This window comes from Neoarius graeffei, chromosome 2 (assembly GCF_027579695.1).
Source record: "Neoarius graeffei isolate fNeoGra1 chromosome 2, fNeoGra1.pri, whole genome shotgun sequence".
NCBI lineage: Eukaryota > Metazoa > Chordata > Actinopteri > Siluriformes > Ariidae > Neoarius > Neoarius graeffei.
Genome location: NC_083570.1, coordinates 119,404,696 through 119,426,967, shown reverse-complemented (window position 1 = coordinate 119,426,967; position 22,272 = coordinate 119,404,696). Strand labels below are relative to the sequence as shown.

Below are 22,272 nucleotides of genomic sequence, written 5' to 3'. Positions count from 1 at the left end.
GGTAAACATGGCCTTGTCCCAACTTTTTTGAGATGTGGTGTTGTCATGAAATTTAAAATCACCTAATTTTTCTCTTTAAATGATAAATTTTCTCAGTTTAAACATTTGATATGTCATCTATGTTCTATTCTGAATAAAATATGGAATTTTGAAACTTCCACATCATTGCATTCTATTTTTATTTACAATTTGTACTTTGTCCCAACTTTTTTGGAATCAGGGTTGTATTATACTTATCGGGCTATTCGGTTTTTAGCCATGTTTAATTTAGTTTGTTTGGTCCACGGCAGGCGTCACTTATCTGTGCGATCTTCACGAGACTTGTGCGAGACTTCGAAACATGAAGTGTCAGCCAGGTGTCAGTGCCGCCATTTTGAAAACTGTTTTCCAAATGAAATATTGCACAAAAACAAGTTTAAATGACGATTACTGCCTACTTTTTTCAAACTTTCCTGATTGCTATCAAAACAAACAAAACTTCCGGCTTGATTACATCAGCATTCAAAAGAGGCCACGCGCGTCTTTCGACAACGTTGGTGACTTTGATTTCCACTGTACGTTTTACTTCCGTCCTATGATATCTCACACAGGTCTCAACAAATCTCGATTGGGCATACCAATCAACCTGTGTTTTCTCTCTCTTCCCCCCCCCCCCCCAAAAAAAAAAAACTGTCCCTCTGAGTTACATGTCAGTCCTGGGATCGAGATGCTGAACAACTTCTGCTCCTCAGACCTGCCTGAGCCATCCTGGTGCCCTGTGTCTGGTCAGAGTCTCATCGCATCGCTCCTGTGGAGGGCGGCCCCATGTAGACAGTTGGGGGTCGTGCCTGGAGGACGCTCTGGACTCTTGCAGTGGTACTTTTGTGGCTGGGGACTGCAGTTGACTTGCTAACTTTAGGACTGCGGTTGTCGTGAACAGTTTTGCGCTCGGGTTTCCGTCGGTCAGGGGTTTATAGCATCAACGAAACTGACTTCATGTTAAAACTGTTAATATTATAGTCATGTTGTCTGTTGTTGCCCAAATGAGGATGGGTTCCCTTTTGAGTCTGATTCCTCTCGAGGTTTCTTCCTCATGTTGTCTGAGGGAGTTTTTCCTTGTCACCGTCGCCACAGGCGTGCTCATTGGGGATAGATTAGGGATAAAATTAGCTCATATTTTAAGTTGTTCAAATTCTGTAAAGCTGCTTTGTGACAATGTTTATTGTTAAAAGCGCTATACAAATAAACTTGACTTGACTTAATTACAGCCATTGCTTTGACATATAGACTGATATCTTACAGAGCATATTTCAAACACTCATAACTTGCTATAGCCGTGACAAAATAGCGATCAAAAATGCATTCTTATAAAATAAATAATGAGAGAAATAGAATTTATTATAAAAAATTTGCCTTCAGTCCTCCTTTAAGAGAACATGATAATGTGTCGACATGATGTTTGATAAATTTTGTGACAGAACGAATGAAAGATGCCTGTGTACTGCCACAGGGAACCTAATCATAAGCACAATTCAACACATCTCATAAACACTTGACCACCGGACAACAAAATTTGTATCTTTATTTCCATGAGATAGCTGGGTTTTTATCCGGCGCTTATTAACACATTTTATGGAAAATATTCACGACACTTTCATATAAAACTAGTTAAAACAGTTTTATTAGTCCACTCTCTTGTTGGACAGGTGACAGTTTGTGTCGTGTAAGGGCGATAGATGGATGTAAGTGCAGGAAGAGTTTTATTGAAAACACGCTCACAAACAAATCCAAAACGAGTGAAAAACCAGGCAGTGGTGGAGTGAGGCCTAGACACGATATCAGAGGGATACAATACTCACAGTCCAAAAACACAGAAAAGTGACACAAAATACAAGGCTTTCACAAAGTCTGTGTCTTATTCAGAGTCCGAATATCTGTGTGTGCACTGTGATTGAGCTCTAATCAGGAACAGGTGCATGGTGATTAGTCCTAATGGGGCTGCTCGAGCATGGACGTGACTGATGAAACCAGACAGCTGTTTGACATATGAAGTTTGATATTGGATGGAAACTCTCTCGCGAATAATGTTCGCAATTTGTCGCAGCCCAGTGAGATACTAGCCTTAGTGTGCTGTGTGAGCTACGAGTAGGGTAGGGATTAGCGAGTTGCGTCACCGTGTTAAGTAATATCCAGGGAGTATATAACTGCAATCTCAGCACTCTGCAGCCATTGTATGTTTTTTCATGTGCTTTTGTTAACAGCTCCTCGATTTTAGGCCGTCAAGCAATGGGCACAGAGCAACGAACCAACCTGAAGTTTTTGGTCCGGCTGGGGAAAACTCCATCAGAAGCATTCTGACTACTGCAGCAAGTGTACGGAGATGAGACGATGTCGTGCTCACGGGTTTTTGAGTGGCACAAGAGGGTCAAAAAGTGACGCGAGGACGTGGAAGATGACCCTAAGAACGGAAGGCCTTCAATGAGCAGGACCGAGGCCAACTTTGAGCGTGCGAGGCAGGTGGTGCGTGGCGATCGTTGGCTGACTGATCGCAAGTGAGCTGGGCATGAACCGCAACAGTGTCTAGAAGATTATCACCAAAGATTCAGGCATGCGGAAGATCTGCGCGAAGATGGTGCTGAAGCTGCTGAACGATGACCAGAAGGAGCGGCGCATGCAGGTGTGTCAGGACATCCTCGAGCGTCCTGAAACCGAACTAGACTTGCTTGGGAGATTCATCACCCGTGACAAGTCATGGATCTTTGAGTACGACCCGGAGGCCAAGCGCCCGAGCCTTCAGGGGAAGAGTCCGGAGTTGCCGAGGCTGAAGAACACGAAAGCAAGACATTCGAAGTCTAAAGTCAAACTCATGTTGATCGCATTCTTCGATGTGAGGGGCATTATTCACATAGAGTTCTTGCCACGAGGCCAGACGATCAACCAACATGTCTACAAAGAGATCCTGTGGTGTTTGCTTCATTCAGTGCACAAGAAGAGGTGAGAGTTGTGGCAGGAGAACTCGTGGCTGCTTCACCACGACAACACGCCGGCTCACAATGCCCTGAGCATCTGGCAGTTCCTTGCCGAGAAGAACATTGCCGTGCTGGAGCAACCTCCCTACTCACCCAACCTGGCTCCGTGTGATTTTTTTTCTTTTTCCCCAAGCTCAAGGGGGTCATCAAGGGGACCCATTTTCCGGATGTGGAAGCCATCAAGAGAGCCATGACAATGGAGCTGTGGAGAATCCCGGGAGAATCCTTCCAGGAGTGCATGAAGGCGTGGCGGAGAAGGATAGGAGAGTGCGTTAGACTCGAGGGGGATTATTTCAAAGGGGAAAACTTGTAGTTTGGATTTTACAATTTTTTTGTGACCCCAATCCTGTTTCTTTTCTGACACACCTCGTATGACGTGTAAACACAACCGACAACGATAAAACTTCTCCCAAACCCAAGTGCCACCTTGAAATCCCAGACGGCTTTTAGGATTAAACTAGTGTAGAGGTTTAAAAAGTTACCTGGTTCTGAACCGCTGCTATTAAATCCACAATGCAAGTTTGTTTGTAATGTTCAATGTTTGATACTTCTCCTTCGGAAAATGACAACGAACCGATAATATTTTACATCAAACTGGGAAAATGTGAGGTACTCACACTCCATGAAATTCATTGTGTTCATTGATGACTATTAACTTGAGAAAAAATTATTCCTGATAGTCACTTTATTGATGTTGCCATGACTGATGAAATGCACCAAAGATGCACCAAAGCGGAGATGCTTTTCTGCTCACCACGGTTGTAAAAAGAGTGATTATATCTCGAAAAACACTCAAACCACCTCAGATCTGTCCAGTTCCCTCTGACCCTCGCTTATCAACACGGTGTTTGTTTCCACCCACAGAACTGTCGCTCACTCACTCAGTGTTTTTTGGTTTCTGCACGATTCTGTGTAAACTCTACAGTCTGTTGTGTGTGAAAACCCCAGGAGATCAGCAGCTTCTGAAATACTCAAACCAACTTAAACCATCTGGCTCAAACCAACACCCATACCACAGTGAAAGAAAGTCAGTCACAGAAATTGAGATCACAATTTTGCCCATTCTGATGTTTGAACATTGTGAACATTAACTGAAGCTCTGGATTTGTATCTGCGTGATTTGAGGGATCGGCTGATGAGAGAACTGCAGAAAACAGCAGATGGACCTGCTGTGTGTTCCTAATAAAGTGGACATTGAGTGTACAATCAACCTGAAAAATATTAGTCGATCGCACTTGGGTTTTGGTATAAAACTGACTGACTGATGTTAAATGGCACAGAGCAAAGAGTAATATTTAGATGTTTTAACCTCAAGCTGTAAATGTATGAAGGGGAGAAAAAAAAAAAGGAGATCCTACAAAATACAAAACTGTGGACAAAGCAGAACTCAAAGTAAAATTTATTTAGGAAATACTGCAAGTAAATAGAAATGTAGGGCGTTTCAAAAAAAATTGATATCATTTCATAGTCTAATAACTTTGCCAATTCTCATTCAATTGAGCTCAAATTTTAAGTCGCCAGGTCATCACAGGGCTGACACAGACAACCATTCACGCCTACGGTCAATTTAGAGTCACCAGTTAACCTAACCTGCATGTCTTTGGACTGTGGGGGAAACCGGAGCACCCGGAGGAAACCCACGCGGACACGGGGAGAACATGCAAACTCCGCACAGAAAGGCCCTCGCCGGCCACGGGGCTCGAACCCGGACCTTCTTGCTGTGAGGAGACAGCGCTAACCACTACACCACCGTGCTGCCCCATCAAAATTTTATGTTTAATGTTTTTATCTTTTTAGGTACAGAAATGCCATTCACTGCTAAAGAAAATGTGTTTTGTAGTTGAACAAGACTGTACTAGCAGAGAACTAGCAGGTTGCCCGGGTTCTGGTGGGTGAAGCTTGGGTGTAATTTTTTTTTAGTATGTGATATACAATACATTAAAAATAAAACAATTCTAGTTTTATATTCTTTATTAGAGCAACACAAATATAAGCTATACATGTTTCTCCTGATGGGCAGCACAGTGGTGTAGTGGTTAGCACTGTCACCTCACAGCAAGAAGGTCCTGGGTTCGAGCCCAGCGGCCAACAAGGCCGTGCTACCCAGGTCATTCCCTGACCTATTTGCCAAATTTGGCGAAAACCCGTTGAGAAATGGCGATGTTAGTTCAAGGCAAACAAACAAACTTTGCCGCTTATTATATAGATTCTCTAAAAATGCACCAACTGCAATGCAGATTTGGACACGGTGCAAAACGTTCAAAGAGGAAGGCTGATTGTGTTTCAGGTGGCGTGAATACTGAAAATCTGTGAAATTGTTCATGGAGTCCACATACCTTTTGAAATTTTCATTCAAATTTTGAGGAATAAAATCTTATTTGCTCAACATTAAGCCTGTTCAGTTTCATTTGCTTCGACTATGTAGTTTCTGGGATATTTACATCTCAAATAATATCAAATTTTTTGAAAGCCCCTGTACAACCATGACATACCTGAACATCAAGATTACCTTATCATACAGCTTTATGATTCAGGTTTATAATAAAAAACAGTTCAGATTTAAAGCCTTTGGCAATGGGGGCGTGGCCAAGCATCAGAATGGAGGGCAGGGCTGGGCGAGCGGTAGTCAATACACCTGCTGTCAATTAATGTGTGTGTGCGCAACATTAATCAACAACAGGTGTATTGACTTTGCCACTCACCTTCCCTGGCCCCACCCTCCATTCACAAACTGGCACTTGGCCACGCCCCCACTGCCACAAAACCTTATCCAAGTTTCAAGTGACCTGAAATGACCTGGTAAAATAAAAGTCTTTAAAAGTAACAGCTCAATATGCAGAAGTTCTTAAAAAATCCAGAAGTATATACAGTACGAGTCTAAACTTTGGACACCTTCTCATTCACCATCTTGTTTTATAAATATGCATTACTACAGTTGCGGTGTCGAATAGAGCGTCTGTATTTACTTTGAGTATTTTTATTATTTGCTATTTCCTGTTTGAGCTCAACCGCATTAAGGTGGCAAGAAACTCGTCCACTAATGACCTTAACATGATGCCAACAGTGTACAAACAGTCATCGAGAGAAACACTGAAGAATTTAAAATACCAAACATCAAATACCAAACCTACGAACAAGTAGAGTAGGGGTGTACAAACTTATAACTGCTGCGGTGCCCATTATGGATAGAAAAGTAGTTAAAATACTGAAATTTAGTGATGCTCAAGCTAAGTAGCGAGTTGGTTAAAAAGTTTTACATTCGGTGAAATGAATTTGACGTTTCAGCTTATTTTCTCACAAGGCGCTAACTTCCACTAACGAGAGATGACAGGAAGCACTTAAAATAGCCACGATGCTTTTTAAAAACATTATTTAAAAGATTGTATTCTTAAATGTCTCGAATCAGGACTGCTATGAAGAGATACGTCTGTCAATCAGCCACAATCCAATGTCCATGGTTGAGATCCTCATCTCCATACTGCTGGAAAAAGAAAAAAAAAAAAAAGGAGAGTGTGAGAGAGTGTGTTACTGTCTGTCCTGATTGGATTTAACAGGAAGTCTGAAAGGCTGAACAAAAATAAAATTGCATAATTTAGTAAATGTGGAATAGGGCTGAATGATTTATCAACTGAAATTCATTATTATTAGAATAATAATAAATAAATAAATAAATAATAATAATAATAATAAATTAAAAATCATTGATATGGTGAAGTTTTCTGTAAGGAGATGTTCATTTATATAACGTTTCTGTAAGGAGTCTCCAGGTGTCAGCACTTTAACAGGTCAGAGGTGAACCTAAGGTCACACACAGCCGGTTGATCCATGAGAACCGGGCCTGGGGCGCCCGTGGCCATTCCGGCAGATTTTAGAGGTGATCCGTAACATAAATCTGGGCGGAGCAAATATGCAAACATGCTTTCATCTAAACCGGGGAACAGGGACGCTGTGCCCTCTTACTCTCGGCGTCCGCCCCTTACCAAAATGCCGATTGAACCCCAAGTCACACTTCTATGCTACTGCACAACATGCAATCTTTCTCAAAATGATCTTTTCTCCGTGAAAACCTCCCACGTGACAATGTGTCTGATCATCAAATACGTTATAATTACTCCAAAAATATTCCAATCATAGTAGATACACCGTCAGACGCTGCAAAAACGATCCGAATTGGCGTTTTCCACACCGAGGCGCCATGTTTAGTTGTTTACTTGTCACAGCTGCTCTCGCGAGATTTGACAGATTTCATACAAGGTCAGCTGACTTGTCGAGCGAGATTTCTCGAGACTGAATGACCTTTCACCCAGCGGCACGGGAGCTTTTGACAGAAGTAGTTCGCGAGTTGTTTTTGACGACACTTGGGCATTTAAAGACGTCATCCCGTGGCACGAAACGGAAGAAAGCCAAAGACTGTCCGGGGCAGAATAAGAGGACTTCTTTTTTTCTGTCACAAAGTGGATAAAGACGTTTCCAATGGCGAGATCGCGACAATCGACTGATCAGTCCGTGCCACCGGTTCCGGGGCCTCATCGAAGGACGTGCCAACCAAGCGCTGTGACAGCGGCGTCGTGGAATCCGTGACGAATGAAGACCAGATGTCTCACTCTGATGAAGCACCGAGTGTTCAGTGGAAAAGCAAAATGAGAAAAAGGCTGAGTTCCAGGAAAAGTTCAAGTATGTTTTTTTTTTTTTTAAAATGCGCTTACATTTTTTGCATGATTTCAAACTTTGTGAGATTTGGGTTGGATTCCAACTTTACAATCTCATCTCATTATCTGTAGCCGCTTTATCCTGTTCTACAGGGTCGCAGGCAAGCTGGAGCCTATCCCAGCTGACTACGGGCGAAAGGCGGGGTACACCCTGGACAAGTCGCCAGGTCATCACAGGGCTGACACATAGACACAGACAACCATTCACACTCACATTCACACCTACGCTCAATTTAGAGTCACCAGTTAACCTAACCTGCATGTCTTTGGACTGTGGGGGAAACCGGAGCACCCGGAGGAAACCCACACGGACACGGGGAGAACATGCAAACTCCGCACAGAAAGGCCCTCGCCGGCCACAAGACTCGAACCCGGACCATCTTGCTGTGAGGCGACAGCGCTAACCACTACACCACCGTGCCGCCTGAATTAAGTCTTGTTTGCGACAAAGTTTATTTTCTTTTTCAATGTTGACAAACAATTTGTTACAATTTCCCTCTCAGATAGCTGTGCAAATGAAGCCATGATGGAAGACATCGGTAGAACCAACGGTGGCAGCGATGTGTGGCCGGTTTTCACAGCTGCAGTACGGCATGGCCAGGGCAAGATGAAATAAGCCACGCCCCCTTGGCAAACTTTTCACTTTGTGCAGAATGTTGTTCCATGAACATTTTGAGCTCGATGGAATGCTCTGGTACCCCACATAAGCCTCACTTATGCCTCATAGATGCCTTCATGGTTGCGATGGATGAATTCATCTGGCACTTGACCCACAGCAATTTTCAACACGAAGAAACTTTACGGGGATGGAAGCCACACCCTCCAAGTTGTCAAGGTAGCTTCCTGGCTCTTATGGATTCTGAAGGAAGGGCCCGGAATGCATGCCGGTTGATCCCTAGAAGGCTCACAATCATCTAGTGGCATCAACCATGAAGTTATTCTGGCTATGTGAGACCTTAGCTTTCGGTCTCACTTTACTTGGACCCTGCCTCAAGAGCTGGGGGCTTCACTGTCTTTACTGGAAACTTGACTCACAATTTGGGGGCTTGACTTGGCATAAAGCTGGAGCTGTCCAACAAATTTTATGACACTTTCAACACAGAAGAGTTTAGGATTTGTTTCGGTTTCTTGTTAACATGACAAGCTGCTTGTTTTATATCTTATTATCCTCAAAAGAGAGAGAAAAAAAAAAATACAGCTTGTCATGTTACTGAGAAACTATAAAGTGTAAACTTCTCCATCCTGAAGACTTTCCCAAGAAGAGCTACAGCTGCAGCAGTTACTAAGATTAATACATTCAAACAGTGGATTGATACCTCAGCACTTGATGCCGTTTGCAGCCCCATTCTGGAGTCCGTTCGCGGCGCCATCATCTGTAAATTCACATAGGAGTACACAAGTAATAAAATGTTGCGTTTTAAACTGTAAAACTTTTGGAAATGCCAAATACACTCCCAATATTTCTGTATTTGGTACACAACTCTGAACACAGACTTTCTAAATTGTGTCCCCTCAGAATATCAGAAGACATGTTGGTTCTCGTGCCTAGTTCCTGCTCACTACTGAATCATTATAAACTTCACACATCAAATTCACACCTACCTGTATGAGCCTGATGATATCCATTTCCATTCACGTAAACCTGTTCATCCCTGTGTCTAGTCAAGAATGCTGAAAAGTAAGAGATAGGACTTATTAATCCCAGGCGAGATGTTCCAGTGTTACAGCAGCAGACATTCGACAGTCGAAGAAAAGTCAATACAGCAGCAAGCGTGAATCACCAAACAGTACCAATCCAAAGTTTTGAACTCCACTAGTTCAAAAGTAAGGCCATCCTTAAAAAAAAATCCGTTTCCTGCCCAAAGGGTGAGCAAAAAAATTCAGTCAGGAGGGAGGGATTTTTTTTTTTATATGGATGGATAAGAAAATCGCAATGCTGTGTTTGCTTTTTCTTTCAGTACTTTATTACAAAAGCAGACACATTTAATAAAATGACAGTTTAATCAACTGAAACTTGTACAAAAACTTTAAGTTAGCATTTTAAATGCTGACTGCAACATTTGCAAAACTTTTACAAAAGGTACTTAAAATGTCCGACACACGGACTTTTTGTAGTTCTAAATCGAGCGTTAGGCCGAGTTCGGATGAAATTACACTATTAAAATGATCACTGAATGATTTATTTTTCTGAATCTTTACTATTTTGTTGTTCCCTAGAATACCATTTTGCGATTTCACACTTAAGCAAATGTTTGAAAACTCCGGATCTCCTTCCTTCGTGGCGGCTGCCATTTTTTTTGTGCCGCACGGCGCATGCGCAGAGCTGATTCAATTCTATATTCTGCGCGGAATGCAGGGCTTTCCACAAGCGCCGGCCACACAGCCGACTACACAATTAAGTCCAGCCGGCTACTTTAATGACTATTATTTTTGTAGCCCACAGGCTCTAAATATTAATTTTCGATTTTAATAAAATTAAATGTTTATCTAACAGACTGACAATAATGTCAAACTGAACCGCACTCATTTAAGTTGTGATTCACGCCGTTTGTACCGATAATAACCACAAATTCCCCGCCGACTTTGTTGATCAAGGGAGAGTAACTCATCCGCGGCCCCGACACGTGGTGTGTGCGCGCGCACTCGGCGGAGGCAGTAGTGTGTCAGGGCCGTTGGAGGGAACAGAAGCAGAGATGACGCTTATTTTGTCTCCGGTAAACCAGTCTTCTCTCGTTCAATTACGTGCTGGCATCAAAAGACACCGTTGGTTGTAAATGAACCCAAACTGAGTGGTGGGAGTGTATTTTCATACACAAATGGAGAAATGTTCGCTGAGTGTGTAACTGTGTAGCCCCACTGCAGACCGTTGTCGTTGTTAATTCATAGCATGCTCAGTTGTGTGAATGTGTCATGCACCGAAAATAAGAGATTTACAAGCCAGGAACGCCTCATGATGCAATACGCAAGAAAAGAAAGAAGATTTACTGCCATTTTACTTTGTATTTGAGTAAAGTGAATAAATAAATGGTCTGTGGAAAATACATTTAATCCTGGGAACTGCGCGCACAGGAGTTTATTTTGTGTTTACCCCCCCCGGCTACTTATTTGCCATGGCTGGCTAGTATGAGCCTTAGTGGAAAGCCCTGGGAATGCGTAAACGTCAAGTTCGATTTTAGATTTACGAACCTGAAAAAAAAATGTCGAAAAACCGGCGTTAAAAAAAAAAAAAATTCAACCGCACAAACGGCACTCACCCGGCCGGTGGACCGGAAACAGAACATTTTTTAATAATGGCCTAATGACTTATTGAACTGAGCATCTTTTTCTGTACCACTCCTTTTTACAGTAAAAATCAGTGCCACGCCCCATTTTTAAAGCCAATATCTCAAAAACTAATAAAGATATAAGGCTGAAATTGTGTATGGCGTTTACTAGGAATAACATCATTAGTTCATGAAAGTATGAAACAAATCGGAAATGGTCAGTCGGGAACATTTTCTGAAATCTGGTGATTTGAGGTGGATTTACCCCCTTCTGATGTAGATCACAATGTCCAAGCATCAAAGAGTACACAACATCTATCATGTGGTTAGACTTACACAATTTTCCCATCCTTTTAAGGATGACACAAACGCATCCCACCACAAGCAGTGTGACTACAACTCCGACTATTCCTCCGATAATCCCACTCTGAATCTTTGGTCCAGCACAGTCAAGGCATCGAGGTCCTTCAAAAGAAAAACAAACAAAAAAACGGATTAATGGAACTTTTCTACCAACTCTGGCATTAAACAAACTGTAAGGAACACACACACACAGTAAGTAAATTATTATATTTACCTTTGTTATCTGAAATTATTGGTTCTTTAAGGGTGATGTGATCCACAGAACAATCGTACATTGTCTCTTCATTCTTCAGGATCTCCACACTCTTCCTCAGCTGGTAGGTGCCATCACCATTAGGTCTGACTCCACTGGATGTGACCAGATGTTCAGGTAGAGAAGTTTTGAGCTTCCTCAAAGACACTCTGACATCTTTAGGGTAGAACCCTGTGACCAGGCAGGTCAGGGTCAGCTTGTCGGGGTCACTTAATGCTTTCTTTGTAAACACATGCACCACTGGAGCAGCTGAAAATACAGAAACATTGGATGTTTTTATTACTTTCTTGTGAATATCAACTAGGAACTGAAGTGACTCCAGTTAAATCCTTTGGATACTCACAACGCTTTCTCAGCTCCTCTTCTCCATAAACCATGAACTTGGTGAGCCAGTCCACACACTCCTTCTCCAGGTAACCCTTGGTGTACTGGTTCAGGATGTCCACGTCATCCCATTTCCTTTTGGTCACCTCAGCAGCTGCGACTGGAGCAATCCACCTCGAGTTCACCTCATCGAAGGAGAGGAACTCCGCACCATCATAGCTGTACTCATCAATTCCTTTCAGAAATTTAATACTTCCATCTGGACCTTCATCAATCACACAGCCATGTCTCCACTGAAGAACATGGAGATCTGAAATGGAGACAGTGCATTAAAGAGAATAAGTGTCTGCCCCGAAACATTAAGAACCATAAAATATGACCCTTTTATGAGTAATGATACAGAGAATTTACAAACCGGACTTATTGTGTCTCATACGATCTATCAGGATGTCCACGTTGACCGTAAACCACTGTTCTTTGCTCTTGCGGGACAGAGTGCCTTTGTCCCAGTAATCCGCAGCCATCTTCTTCGCCATCCAATCCTGTTTAGGAACCTTAATCTGACTCTTACTGTTGTAGTAGTCGAGTTCTCGGTCGTCGAGCGTTCCCAGTGCAATGAAGTCATAGATTCCGGGAAGGTCGAGGGTTTGGGACAGAGCCGTGTAGGTGTAAAATAGAGAGTGCTCACCTAGAGAAGATGCACAGGAAGGTTATCTTAGCAACTTTCACTTTTGTTTGAAACCAAATCCTGTCCTAAAGTTCACACTTCCATTATTCGCACTAGCTCTTCTGTGGGATTGGACCATATGGGCTAGCCTTCGTGCCCCATGTGAATCAACGAGCCTTCAACACCCATGACCCTGTCACCGGTTGTCCTTTGGATCCTTGGACCACTTTTGTTCGGTACTAACCACTGCATACCAGGAACACCCCACAAGATGGGCTGTTTTGGAGATGCTCAGATCCAGTCATCTCACCAACACAATTTGTCAAAGTCGCTCAGATCCTTACACTCGCCCATTTTTCCTGCTTCCAACACATCAACTTGAAGAACTGACTGTTCTCTTGCTGCCTAATAAACCCCGCCCCTCGGCAGGTGCCACTGTAACGAGGTAATCAACGTTACTCACTTCTTCACCCGTCAGTGGGTTTATTGTTATGGCTGACTGGTGTGTATATTACAGTGTTACGATATCCAGCAGCATTAAAGTGTATATTCTGGACCAATTTCGTGTTTTTTTTTAATATGAAAGTATGTCCCTTTACACACTCATCCAGAAGGGTAATGTTGCAAAAGGCCATCTGTCTACAGCAGAAAAAAATAAAATAAAACGCATCTGGAAAAATCCCAAGGGAGTCTGGAGCCAGATTCGTGACGTCACGTGCGGAAGCGCTAGCAGGCTGAGGGAGCTCACATGGGTTCAGTGCACAGTCTGTGTAGACCAAGTTTTAGCAGCGAGCGATTTTGCATTGAAATATGGAATTGTCGCCTGAGCTTCTAAACCCATGGATTCATGTATCAATGCTCATCTATCTATTGTTACATAAATCATATTTTTTCTAATTACTATTATGTATTTATATATTTCTTCATTTCGAAGAGTACTGGCTACTGTAGGAGAAACTGTAGGAGATTTCATAAGCTACACACATGGAATCGGCTAAGCAGGGTTGTAGATATATTTAATGTGTTTGACAGGTTCCAAGATCTCAAGCCCTGACATGCCGTATATCCCTTGATACATGTGAAGTAAAATGCAAAGAAAATGTGACCTTGGGCGCTGTGTGAGACGGCTGCCTCTCCAGTAGCTCTGTAAACCTCTTTTTTACTTTTCTGCTCTTCTTATGAAGACACAGTGTGTTTTTCTTCATATCCCATGGATATTTTTAACTTTAACACACAACCAGGAGCCAGTTTTCTCACTTATTCGAGAGAGGAGCTGCTGGCCCTGAAAACAATGGGACGAGCCAGGATACGACACCCCATCCCGGCGGAGCTGAGGAGGAAACCCAGGGGCTGCAAAGCCGGAGCTAAGCTAAAGGCTAGGCTAGCAGCGCTACAAACCATCTATTCCCTCCATTATCATGGGGAATGTGAACTCGCTGCCAAATAAAGGTCGAGAGCTATCCGCACTGAACAACCAGCGGATTTACTGGGAGAGCAGCTTGTTTATTTTTACGGAGACATGGCTAACACACCTTGTACCGGATGCTAATGTGGACTGCTAGCTGCTAGCATCACCATCAGTGTTTACGCCCCTCCGAGGGCAAACGCAGCCACTGCATGTGAGGGGATTCACTCTGTCACAGCAAGGCTACTTAGATACTTTGGCTGCGTACACGCCACACCAACACACTCGCATACTGAATATCTTCAGCGAGGCTTAAACACATCTTTTAGCAGGTTTTAGTAGCTGCACTGACAACATGTAAAACATTTTTAGATACAAAAAAAATGGAGATTTATAGTATCATATTTAAACATTCTAAATCACAAGTCCTTCCCGTGTCAGGACCTGGTCTTCCCAGGCAGTCTCCCGTCCCAGTACTAACCAGGCCCTTAAGGTGCGTTGGGCGGTGCCGATCTCCGCTTCTATAGCCCTTGGCCTCTCGCCTATACAGTTAGGCTAGTATCTCACTGGGCTGTGACAGCTTGCAAACGTCATTCGCGACAGAGTTTCAAAAGTGTCTTGAAACATTCACGGGGCTTCTCAATTTCCTCACATAAGTCGCAAAGTGTCGCTCCTTCGTCGCTGAAATTTTGAACACGTTCGAAATTTGTGCGACAAAATAGCTGCAAATGTGTCGCAAAGCCGTCGCGAACCCTTCTCACGTCAGTTTCCGTGAGGCTTCCTCCACTTCCCTGCCTGCTGAGGGAAAGCCGGGCTGCGACAGCCTGCAACTAGTTGGAGACAACAATTGCGGTAAAATGTTGCATTCGAGTGAATTTCTTTGTGGAGTATATTTTGATAGTATGGTAGTATTTATAGAGCCATTTTTACATTTTGTTTGAAAACTTTCAAAGTTTGCAAATGACCAAATTCCTTTGCTGCATTCCGATAGGATTTTGATAGGATTTCTAGTGCTTTTTAAACATTCTGTTGGAAAGTGTTTAGTGAGAGAGATGCATTTTAGTCGTACTAAGACAGTGCAGTATTTATTTAATTGGAGTTGTTACTATTTTGGTTAAATCTTATTAAAATTTAATTTATATACATGATATTATAGTTCTCTGTATTTTTACATGCGCTTACAGAAGGAAAACACGTTTGATGCAATCCAATAACACTTGGATACTTGACAAATAGAGGTGAAACAGTAATTTTTTTTAATGTTCCAATTTTCACACAAAATGTATGAAATTCTAATGTTCAAAGGCTTACGTTTTTTTAAACTGTTAGTGTTTTATAGAATTCCCCCCCTTTCTGCTATGTTCTAAGCCTTTTTCACAACCACAGACATAAAATGTCCTGCGGTGTGACATCATATTACAGTAAAGATAAAATATACACATATATTGCTGATTTCAACTGCAGATGACATGTTAAAGTTTAAGAAGTCTTTTCTCAAAAACATCATTGAAATCCAGGATACAATTATTTTCGACAGCTGTTTTTCAGTTCACTCCTTATTTCGATTCCTTACTCTCACTCACTCCCATGGAAATATTTTGTAAAATGCAAAAAAAAAAATCTTACTGCTCTGTTTGGTTTTCTTGTGATAGTTAAATTATGCAGTGTTTCAAAAGGTGCATCATGATAAAATGAATTAACTTACTTAAAAGGCATTTAATTCCATTTTAAGTGATGTCACGCCACAGGACGGCATTTATGTTACAAAATTTAACTTGTAAATATTACTGTATAATGTTTTTGCAAGTCAAAACCTTTTTTTTAATTAGTTAATATTTGCAAAATAATTCCAAAGCTTTTATGAATTATTCCAAATGTTGCTAGTTTATTTTATAGCTGTTTATATTTCATGTCTCATTCGTGTTACAGTCACACCGCAGGACATTTGGCATGAGCAAAAAAATATTTTTTCATCCAAAAGTAAATTTACAACATAAAATACTGTAATTTTCTTCATCTACTTATGATTTTTGGAAGGAAAAACACATTTTAGTAAGTATTTACACTAGGTTACACTAAAAATCACACGTCACGTCAACCACCCATTTCACTGTAAGAAATGATAAACATTCTTCTAAAGCATCACTTATTTTCTGTGGGTCTCTGTATGGAAACAATATTCAGGCAAGAGATTTTTCAGCTCAAAATCTGATTTAAGACTTCCCTTTCATTGTTATTATATTAAAATTCAAGACAAGAGTATTATTTCAGATTTTTCACTCTGAGGTCTCTCATGCCTGATACAGGAATCCCATAACCCAGGGCTTTTCAAAGTGTGGGGCGCGCAACGTGAGGAAAAATAAACCAGAATAAGTTACTATTGCGGACATTTAGCGAACTTCAGCTAGCCTTTGCCAGAGACAAAATGGATCGATTTTTAGTACCTAAAGCTACAGTGAGTGAGGAGACAGAGTCTGGGCCAAGCAAAAGAAGTATGACCACGATTATTTAAAGTTTGGATTTTCATGGACTGGATCTGAAGATGCTCCACTGCCACAGTGTGTTGTCTGCCAATAGGTGCTAGCTAACGATGCTATGAGATGTTTAAAATGTGTAAAACAAGAGGTTAAAAAAAAGCACAGATGTTTAAAATGTGTAAAACAAGAGGTTAAAAAAAAGCACAGATGTTTAAAATGTGTAAAAAAGGTTTTAAAAAGCACAGATGTTTAAAATGTGTAAAATAAGAGGTTTTAAAAAAGCACAGATGTTTAAAATGTGTAAAAGAGGTTTTAAAAAGCACAGATGTTTAAAATATGTAAAAAAAAAGATGTTTTAAAAAAGCACAGATGTTTAAAATGTGTAAAAAGAGGTTTTAAAAAGCACAGATGTTTAAAATGTGTAAAAAGAGGTTTTAAAAAGCACAGATGTTTAAAATGTGTAAAAAGAGGTTTAAAAAAGCACAGATGTTTAAAATGTGTAAAAAGAGGTTTTAAAAAGCACAGATGTTTAAAATGTGTAAAAAGAGGTTTAAAAAAGCACAGATGTTTAAAATGTGTAAAAGGAGGTTTAAAAAAAGCACAGATGTTTAAAATGTGTAAAAGGAGGTTTAAAAAAGCACAGATGTTTAAAATGTGTAAAAGGAGGTTTAAAAAAGCACAGATGTTTAAAATGTGTAAAAGGAGGTTTTAAAAAAAGCACAGATGTGTAAAAAAGAGGTTTTAAAAAAGCACAGATGTTTAAAATGTGTAAAAGGAGGTTTAAAAAAGCACAGATGTTTAAAATGTGTAAAAGGAGGTTTTAAAAAAAGCACAGATGTGTAAAAAAGAGGTTTTAAAAAAGCACAGATGTTTAAAATGTGTAAAAGAGGTTTTTAAAAAGTACAGATGTTCAAAATGTGTAAAAATGAGGTTTTAAAAAGCACAGATGTTTAAAATGTGTAAAAGGAGGTTTTAAAAAGCACAGATGTTTAAAATGTGTAAAAGGAGGTTTTAAAAAGCACAGATGCTTAAAATGTGTAAAAAAGAGGTTTTAAAAAGCACAGACGTGTAAAAGAGGTTTTAAAAAGCACAGACGTGTAAAAAAAGAGGTTTTTTAAAAAGCACAGATGTTAAAAATATGTAAAAAAAGAGGTTTTAAAAAAAGCACAGATGTTTAAAATGTGTAAAAGAGGTTTTTAAAAAGTACAGATGTTCAAAATGTGTAAAAATGAGGTTTTAAAAAGCACAGATGTTTAAAATGTGTAAAAGGAGGTTTTAAAAAGCACAGATGTTTAAAATGTGTAAAAGGAGGTTTAAAAAAGCACAGATGTTTAAAATGTGTAAAAAAAAAAAAGAGGCTTTAAAAAGCTCACATGTTTAAAATGTGTAAAAGAAAAAAAATAAAAATGTGTACAACCATTTTTTAAAAATACGAATGGCACATTATAGCAACAACAAAAATTGTGGTGGGGGGCGCTGTTGTTTCTCTCCCACACTTTGAAAAGCCCTGCCATAACCTACAGGAACTGATAGAACAATATCAACAATTCAAAAACTCTTTAATTGTGACCAGAATGGAAATAAGTGCATGCACTTTTATTGTGCATTTATTATGTCATTGTATAACTTTTATACAGTCATTCTAATAATGAATAAATAAAAAATCAAAACAATCCGAAACAACAACAGCAGCAGCAGCATGGGGGGAGGACCCGTTAGAACCGGAAGTGATCAATTTGCTCATTAAATACAGCGTAGATTTTGTTTTTATTCGACCACATATACAAGTTTAAACTCCAGACATGTTTTTGGTGTGATATTCTTCCATTTCTGAGAGTTTTATTCAGTAATAATGCCTTTATAAAGTAGTTTCGGTTTCCGGAAACTCACCTCCCAGAGCGGGCGCGAGGACACCGAGAGCCACCAACACAAACACCGCCGCCATCTTCATCCTCATCACTCTTTACCGCAGAAACCGCACACAAATGGACTTATAGGAGTTTTTTTCCTCAGATCTGATGATTTGTTCCTCCTGTGTGTTATGGCGTGCCCTACACACAAAACAACCGTTACGCCTCACAAACAGGAAATGAAAGGAATGCGCATGCGCTGTTTTGCTGGACAACGATCATATTCTTCTTCGATTTCTTTTTCTTCTTCACGATCATCATTGTAGTCCAGAAAAACTGATTTGTAGGGTTACTCTGATCAGATATGTGTTATTAATTTTTTTTTTAATTAAATTATTTGCTGTGGTTTTGAGTAAGTGTCAAACCGTCCAATAGGAAATAAGAAAGCATGTGACGTCACAGGTTGCTAGTCAGATCCTGGTGTTGAAGGTTGGAGCAGGGCCCTGTTTCAGAAACACTGACTAAAACCTGAACTCTGGGCTCACTAACACTGAGCTGACTAACACTGAGCTTTCGGTTTCAGAACAGGTGAACAAGGAGTTCAATCAGCGCTGAGTTAATCTGACCCTGAGTTAAACTCGTGCACGAGTAGATTAGATTAGATAGATTAGATTAGATAGAACTTTATTGATCCCTTTGGGTGGGTTCCCTCAGGGAAATTAAAATTCCAGCAGCATCATTACAGGATAAACAGAGAATAGAAAATAGAGAAAAACTTCTAGATAAATTAAATTAAGTATTTACATATACAAATATAAAAAAGAGGGTGCTCCGGTTTCCCCCACAGTCCAAAGACATGCAGGTTAGGTTAACTGGTGACTCTAAATTGAGCGTAGGTGTGAGTGTGAGTGTGAATGGTTGTCTGTGTCTATGTGCAGCCCTGTGATGACCTGGCGACTTGTCCAGGGTGTACCCCACCTTTCGCTCGTAGTCAGCTGGGATAGGCTCCAGCTTGCCTGCAACCCTGTAGAAGGATAAAGCGGCTAGAGATAATGTGATGAGATGAAGAGCTTCATCTTCTTCTTTTGGCTGCTCCCGATTAGGAGTTGCCACGGCGGATCTTTCGTCTCCGTTGCTCCCTGTCTTCCGCATCTTTCTCTACCACACCTGCCACTTTCATGTCCTCTCTCACCACATCCATGTATCTCCTCTTTGGCCTTCCTCATTTTCGTTTGCCTGGCAGCTCCATCCTCAACATTCTCCTTCCAACATGTTCTGCATCTCTTCTCAGGATGTGCCCATACCATCTCAGTCTTATCTCTCTTAGCTTAATTCCCAAGCTCTCCACATGTGCTGTCCCTCTGATGTGCTTGTTCCTTATCCTGTCCAACCTCGTCATTCCCATCGCAAACCTTAACATCCTCAACTCCGCCACCTCCAATTTTGCCTCCTGTCTCTTCGTTAAGGGTACAGTCTCCAATCCATACATCACAGCTGGTCTCACTACTGTCTTATACATCTTACCTTTCACTTTTGCTGGGACTTTCCTATCACAAACGACTCCCGAAATCCTTCTCCAACTGCTTCACCCTGCCTGCACTCTCTTTCTCACCTCACTATCACAGCCCCCATTTTCCTCATCTCATCTCATTATCTCTAGCCGCTTTATCCTGTTCTACAGGGTCGCAGGCAAGCTGGAGCCTATCCCAGCTGACTATGGGCGAAAGGCGGGGTACACCCTGGACAAGTCGCCAGGTCATCACAGGGCTGACACATAGACACAGACAACCATTCACACTCACATTCACACCTACGCTCAATTTAGAGTCACCAGTTAACCTAACCTGCATGTCTTTGGACTGTGGGGGAAACCGGAGCACCTGGAGGAAACCCACGCGGACACGGGGAGAACATGCAAATTCCACACAGAAAGGCCCTCGCCGGCCACGGGGCTCGAACCCGGACCTTCTTGCTGTGAGGTGACAGCACTAACCACTACACCACCATGCCACCCGCCCCCATTTTCCTGCACAGGAAAATGGGGGCTGTGATAAAAAAGAATAAGATATGGGGGGGGGGGGGGGGAGTCCAGCAGGAGAGTTATTGCACATTTATATTGCACATTGTCCAGTATTGCTTTTTGTCAGGCTAGGCTACTGCTCCTTCCCATCCTCTGTCCTCCTGTTACCCCTCCTGCCCCCCAGAGAGGAGTTGTACAGCCTAATGGCGTGAGGGACAAAGGAGTTTTTAAGTCTGGAGCATTCTGTCACTGAACAGGCTCATCTGGTTGCTGATGACGGTGTGCAGAGGGTGACTGGCATCGTCGGCCCACATGATCAGTTTGTCCAGCCTGGATGTGTCTTTCTTGGATGTGCTGCCCCCCAGCACATCACGGTGTAAAACAGGACACTGGCGACCACGGACTGATAGAACATCCACAGGAGTTTCCTGCAGATGTTAAAGGACCGCAGCCTCCTCAGAAAGAGACCTCATCAGTGGAACACAGATAACATGATCCACCATGGCAACAAGTGGAAAAAAGTCTGGATCCTCCTACTTCTCTGCAGTAGAGTTAGATAGCTTAATGAATGCTTATACAGAATATGAGCACATGTTCAAAAAAAAAGCAAAACAGTAGCAGCTGCAAAAGAACGTGAGCTTGCATGGCAGAAAATTGCTGACCAAGTCAATGCATGAGTATTAATTGGAAAAAAAAAGTTTGCTCTTGAGTGTTCCACTTATTCAACATTTATATTCTATATATGTGTTTGTGCATGCAGGTGCAACCCAGCAGGCACAAAACGAACTTAGCTGCAACTAAAGGTGAAATATAAAAATATAATTCAAACAGATATGGTATAATTTCATTACAAGCAGTTGTGATGTTGTTTAGCCTGCCCTACCTAATTAAACAGTGGCTACATTCAGCATGTGATGTATTTAAGCAGTTAGTTAAATCTTCTAAGCAGAAAAGTAAAATCAATTTCAGCTGTCCCAACACTGCCAATATTTAATATCATCTATTTAAAAGCCACACCTAAATGCCTCGATACATACAAGTCTCCAAAGTTGTGTTTACTGGATATGTTCAAATTTGACTTCCATTATAGTGAACAGAAAAAAGGCTGAGGCCTGCAAAACAGGTGGCGGTTCACCACCACCACCACCACCACCACCTCTCACAGAGGCTGAAGAAATGGCCCTCAGTCAGAACAGTGGCCGACGTATTGCTGAAGGCATCTCTGGGGGAAGTTCATCAGAACCCGCCACCCCCCAGGACACAAGTGCATACATAAGAGGTACGGTGGTGCTTGAAAGTTTGTGAACCCTTTCGAATTTTCTATATTTCTGCATAAATATGATGTAAAACATCATCAGATTTTCACACAAGTCCTAAAAGTAGATAAAGAGAACCCAGTTAAACAAATGAGACAAAAATATTATACTTGGTCATTTATTTATTGAGGAAAATGATCCAATATTACATATCTGTGAGTGACAAAAGTATGTGAACCTCTAGGATTAGCAGTTAATTTGAAGGTGAAATTAGAGTCAGGTGTTTTCAGTCAATGGGATGACAATCAGGTGTGAGTGGGCACCCTGTTTTATTTAAAGAACAGGGATCTATCAAAGTCTGATCTTCACAACACATGTTTGTGGAAGTCTATCATGGCACGAACAAAGGAGATTTCTGAGGACCTCAGAAAAAGCGTTGTTGATGCTCATCAGGCTGGAAAAGATTACAAAACCATCTCTAAAGAGTTTGGACTCCACCAATCCACAGTCAGACAGATTGTGTACAAATGGAGGAAATTCAAGACCACTGTTACCCTCCCCAGGAGTGGTCGACCAACAAAGACCACTCCAAGAGCAAGGCGTGTAATAGTCGGTAAGGTCACAAAGGACCCCAGGGTAACTTCTAAGCAACTGAAGGCCTCTCTCACATTGGCTAA

General features: G+C 41.4%; 1 protein-coding gene across 2 annotated transcripts; it reads right to left on the bottom strand.

Moving 5' to 3' along the window:
* Positions 1–4,389: 4,389 nt before the first annotated feature.
* On the bottom strand, positions 4,390–18,568 carry LOC132882178 (H-2 class I histocompatibility antigen, Q10 alpha chain-like). Of its 2 annotated transcripts, none has more exons than XM_060915460.1 (8): positions 18,360–18,568; positions 12,336–12,608; positions 11,940–12,230; positions 11,558–11,845; positions 11,317–11,445; positions 9,320–9,388; positions 9,034–9,090; positions 4,390–6,489 (listed from the first exon to the last, which is right to left on the bottom strand). In XM_060915460.1, the coding sequence occupies exons 1-7, from the start codon at positions 18,424–18,426 to the stop codon at positions 9,035–9,037; spliced, it is 1,173 nt and encodes a 390-aa protein (XP_060771443.1). In that variant the 5' UTR covers positions 18,427–18,568; the 3' UTR covers positions 4,390–6,489; position 9,034. The 2 variants fall into 2 exon arrangements, with proteins under 2 accessions (XP_060771443.1, XP_060771444.1); XM_060915461.1 differs by having other exon boundaries at positions 4,390–6,486.
* Positions 18,569–22,272: the final 3,704 nt, after the last annotated feature.

Coding starts and splice junctions, on each gene's coding strand:
- LOC132882178 (XM_060915460.1), bottom strand. CDS start 18,426: ATGAGGATGAAGATGGCGGCGGTGTTTGTGTTGGTGGCTCTCGGTGTC. Junction 12,609..18,359: donor CCTCGCGCCCGCTCTGGGAG/GTGAGTTTCCGG, acceptor CATCTTCTCTAG/GTGAGCACTCTCTATTTTAC. Junction 9,389..11,316: donor TAAAAGGATGGGAAAATTGT/GTAAGTCTAACC, acceptor CTTACTTTTCAG/CATTCTTGACTAGACACAGG.